Source organism: Abramis brama (assembly GCF_963993115.1).
Source record: "Abramis brama genome assembly, chromosome: 11".
NCBI classification, from domain to species: Eukaryota; Metazoa; Chordata; class Actinopteri; order Cypriniformes; family Leuciscidae; genus Abramis; species Abramis brama.
Genome location: NC_139973.1, coordinates 15,293,052 through 15,297,611, shown reverse-complemented (window position 1 = coordinate 15,297,611; position 4,560 = coordinate 15,293,052). Strand labels below are relative to the sequence as shown.

The 4,560-nt window shown below is 41.8% G+C and overlaps 1 protein-coding gene across 1 annotated transcript; it reads right to left on the bottom strand.

The window, feature by feature from the left end:
• Positions 1-271: 271 nt before the first annotated feature.
• mafaa (MAF bZIP transcription factor Aa) lies at positions 272-4,411 on the bottom strand. The gene has a single exon (XM_084129669.1). The coding sequence runs from the start codon at positions 3,686-3,688 to the stop codon at positions 2,738-2,740; it is 951 nt and encodes a 316-aa protein (XP_083985795.1). The 5' UTR covers positions 3,689-4,411; the 3' UTR covers positions 272-2,737.
• Between the last annotated feature and the right edge of the window lie 149 nt (positions 4,412-4,560).

Genomic DNA, 4,560 nt, shown 5'->3' with positions numbered 1-4,560 from the left:
AATTCTTCTTTTTTTTTTAAATCGTAAACAAACAATATCAATAGTTGAACGTTTGAAATTGTACCATTTACATTTTAACATGCTTAATTTGCTGAGCCCCGGACAATGTGTATTATTTTTCGTTATTTCGTGCATTATTGTTATTATTAATTTTTGTTTTATACCTGATATTTTGTAATCCTAATAGATTGTGAAATCTTTATACCACTTGTATAGCTCACATATTTTAGCTTTGAAAAGACACTGGTTGAGTAAGTGGGAAACAGGCTGAAGCATTTGACAGAAGTTTTTATTAAACATTATGAAAACAAGATTCTGAACAACATTCCATTTCGAAACATTTTGGTTTGGACTTACTGACACGTAAGGACATTTATATTTTCGATAAATATATAGAAATTATAGGCTATGTACAGTTTTTTCTTTTTTTCCCCATTTTATTATTTATTTGTTTACATAAGACAGCACACAGGACAGCACATGTGGTTATGTAACCTCAAGCCGCTGTGCCTCAAATTAGACCAATAGACAGAGAGATTGCTTCATAACGAACTTCATCATAATTCATAATTCATCCCCAAAAATTAAATCAATGTTAACAGTGGTTTTCATGTGAGAATATCAAGCAAATACTAACCCAGGTAGAGGAGCATACTTGAAGACATTATTTTTGGAGTCTGGTCGATAGATTTGTCAGGAAACTAAGCATACACAGGTCGGAAAGAATTTGAAAACGGATAATTTACGTGCATTATCCACTTTGGCAACTTTGTTCCTTTAGCCGGGACAAGATGGGCTATATTTCAACCTCAAATGATCACAAACTAAATGCGCACGATTACTTTTAGCCAAGTTTGCACACAAGTCTCTCTGTTATTTTTGAATTATTTCAGCATTTAATCTACCTGTAGTGTAACTGAGGGTCGGAAGCCTATTATCATCATCACAATGTTGCAATGCAAAACATAGGCAATTGCTTTATACAGCATATGCTACAGTTTTATTATGTCATAAAAAGTTAAAACAACCCTTCTAGCCTTATTAACGACGGTTGTCGTATATTTGAAGTTAACAGTTTTGTCGTTTATCATCCCGGCCATTCAGAAAAAAAAGAAAAAAAAAAGAAGAAAAAAAAACTTTCTTTAGGAGATGATAGTTATTTTTGATATCCAAGTCTAACCAGTTTTCTACATACCTTCATTTATTTTGAAGTAGGCCTACAAAATTCACATAATCAGAGCTTCTGTTAATTGCTTTCGAATTTGGTGCATAGAATATTAGCAGCAATTAAAGTTCTTGTGTTTATATGCACTTTCGACGATCGACTATGTTCACCATAACATCAATTTGATTAACACAGAGGAAAAGAAATGTTATATAAATCCAAATTCTTTGAATCGTAGTGCAGTAGGCTTTCCTTTGAAATTGTACAAATTCAATAGAATGAGAATATCTTTGTCATTTGCATGCTACTACATACAAACATCGTTATTAAGACGTTTTAAATAATCAAGCAAAAATGACTTTAAAAAGAAAGTTAAATTAACACACCAATCGACCTCTACATATGTACAAGTGGTAATAAATAACTCTGGCTCAGTTCGGTTTTTTTTTGTTTCTTTGTTCTTATTCTGTACTTTTAAAACAATAGAAAAAAAAAATGATTTCATGTGATTTCGCAGGTACGCATGAGGTCCTTCACACGGTTTGTGTCGAACAGAAGAAACGAAAGGAACAAAAAAAATTAAGAGAAGAGAGAGTGGTTAAGGGCCATGCTTTTCATCCAAGTGCTGTATGGGGAAAAGAGAGTAAGGACCTGGCGCGTTTGGAGTACCATACATGTCCCGCATGCAGGATTAGTAATGCAGACATGAGCAATGATTGAGGGCCTTCAAAGTTCACAAGCCCCCTCAACCTCAGTTCATGACAGAAAAGTCAAGGATGTATTGCTATCTCCCTTTCTTGCTTACAAGTGTTTTAATATTATTATTGTTCCTTCCAAAGTTCCTTCACAAGCTGAAGTTTTGTTTCCAGTATTTTCTCATCGCCATTAAGACTCGTCAATCCGTTAAGACAAGAAAAACAATATTAAGGAAGCGTCTGTATGCCTCTAAAGACAAAGGAAAAATACGAATTTACAGAATCCAAAACTGATAAGTCTTTGGAGGTTATGAGTGATCCCATGTTTAGATCGGAGGTTTTATGAAGTAGAAGGGTCCGTGCAGTATCTGTGGAAGATAATCCTAACATCACACTAACCTTAAGACTTTCATGGTGCAGTTATACACAAATAATGGGTGAAAACTTTAAATACGGCGCTGTAATGTTAGGCTCTTAAAAATAAAGGTTCTTCAGTGTTTCTTTTCAGCACTTTAAGTTCAGCAAAGGACTTGACCTTCTTATCAATAACCATTTTGGCTGTAAAAAGTGATTAGTTCTTTGGAGAACGAAAAGTTCTGGATGTTACATTCTGGGTTCTCCAGATATTGGTTCTTTAAAGCACCAGCACATAGCTAGATGTTTCTCTAAATAAAATATGTATTTGTGGAATTTAAAAAGGTTCTCCTATGGCATCAGACTGTAAAACCTTTATTTTCATGAGTGCATGTTCTAGAACGGACATTGAGTATTTAAGAAAATAACTGCAAATAAGATTCACACTGAAAATCATAAAAAAATGTAAGGTTTAAAAAACGAATACGTTGGTGTGGGAAAAAGTCTTTAACAAGAATCACTCTCACATGAAGAATTCCGTGGAAGTGGTTTTGCCGTGAGTGCCGTTGGACGGGTCCCGAGTGTTGCCGCCTCCGTTGCCGCCGCCGCCGTTAAAGGTTCGGCTCGCGAGCTTCTCGTACTTCTCCTTGTACAGGTCCCGCTCTTTCATGAGACGCGACACGTCTTGCTTGAGTTGCTCCACCTGGCTCTGGAGCGTGCACTTTTCGCTTTCGAGCATGTGACGCTGCTGCACGCGCTTGTAGCGGCACGACTGCGCGTAGCCGCGGTTCTTCAGGGTTCGCCGTTTCTGCTTGAGGCGGATCACCTCTTCTTTGCTGAAGCCTCTCAGTTGCCGGTTAAGCTCGCGCACTGTCATGCTCACCAGCTGCTCGTCCGAGAAGCGGTCCTCGATGCGCGCGTGCGCGTGGTGGCCGTGGTGATGATGGTGGTGGTGGTGCACCGGGTGGTGGTGACCGTTTGTGGGCGCCGAGAGGTCTTCTCCGACGTACTGCTGACCGCGGAATCCCTCGTAGGGCTGGTGGTGGTGATGATGGTGGTGCGCGTTACCGATGAGTGCTTCCACCGCGTCCTCGGGCGTCAGGTTGAGGGCCTCTGGACTTATGTGATGCTGATAGTTGGGAATCCAGTAGAGATCGTCCAGCTGCGGCTTGCCCGAGGAGCCTTGGGTGTTGTTGTTGTTTCCACTGTTGTTGTTGTTAACACCATTTACGAGGTTCTGCCCAGGCTGAGATCCGGGACTGGGGGCACAGAAGCTGGGCGAGGAAGGCACCGAGGAGCAGGGCGTGCTGATAGGGGTGGAGGACAGCGAGCCCGGGGGCAGGCGGTGGCAATAGCGGTCGGCCTCCGGGGGCTCTTTCTTGACCTCAAACTTCATGAGGTCGAAGTCGTTGACATATTCAATAGCCAAAGGGCTGTTGGGCAAATCTGCGCTCATGGCGAGATCGGTGGCCATGTCAGTCCATGCGACACCTACCCTAACAGCCAAAGCGACACCCGTGGGTTTCACTGGGATTATGATGAAGGTGAATGATGAAGATGAGTGGCCAGGATTTAATACATAGGCACGAGCTTCTATTTATAGATATACGTATGCCCATGCATGTAAATGTACGCATACACCAGCCAGTTTGCTTCTTGTTGACAACTTATCCGAGGTCAAATTCACACGTTAATATCACTGGCCAGGGCGGCAGAAACTTGAGACTCGTGAATTCAAAATCACCAACCTGACTCGTCCTCGCTTCACAAAGCAGAGAAATCGTCCTTTGAGTGTCAGAGACTTAAAATATCCTTCTTCACCTCCGTGTTTTAAGTCCCCTCTAACTGGAGGCAACAAAGTTTTAAGCTTTCATGCGAAGAAAGCGAAAACTTTCCTCACATTTCGAGAATAGTCCGCCACACAACACGCGCGCGTCAAGTTCAGAAAATGCTGCTGCTGTCGCTTTTTACACAGTCACTAGCAAACGCGGACCGCAACAATGTGTGACAAATCTCAGAGTAAGTTCCTCTTGTGGGACGCTCCAGCGCAGCCCGACGAAGGATAGGGAATTCTGGCTACTCAATTCACCTCCTTCCGTGGTCAGTTTTGAAGTTATATGGACTGCTGTCACCGTTGCTTTACGTTTTACGGCTTGAGCTTATTTTTTTGCACCGTTGTCCACCGCTGACACGCAGTATCACTGAAGCACTGAAAGGGGCAATGTACCACTTTATACACATGGCCCATGTGAGCGTCCAACCCAGAGAAGGGATCGGACCAATGGGAGGAGGCGTAGCAGTAGACATGCATATTCCTACAGCAACGCCACTATGTGGCAGCTGAGG

Coding starts and splice junctions, on each gene's coding strand:
- mafaa (XM_084129669.1), bottom strand. CDS start 3,688: ATGGCCACCGATCTCGCCATGAGCGCAGATTTGCCCAACAGCCCTTTG.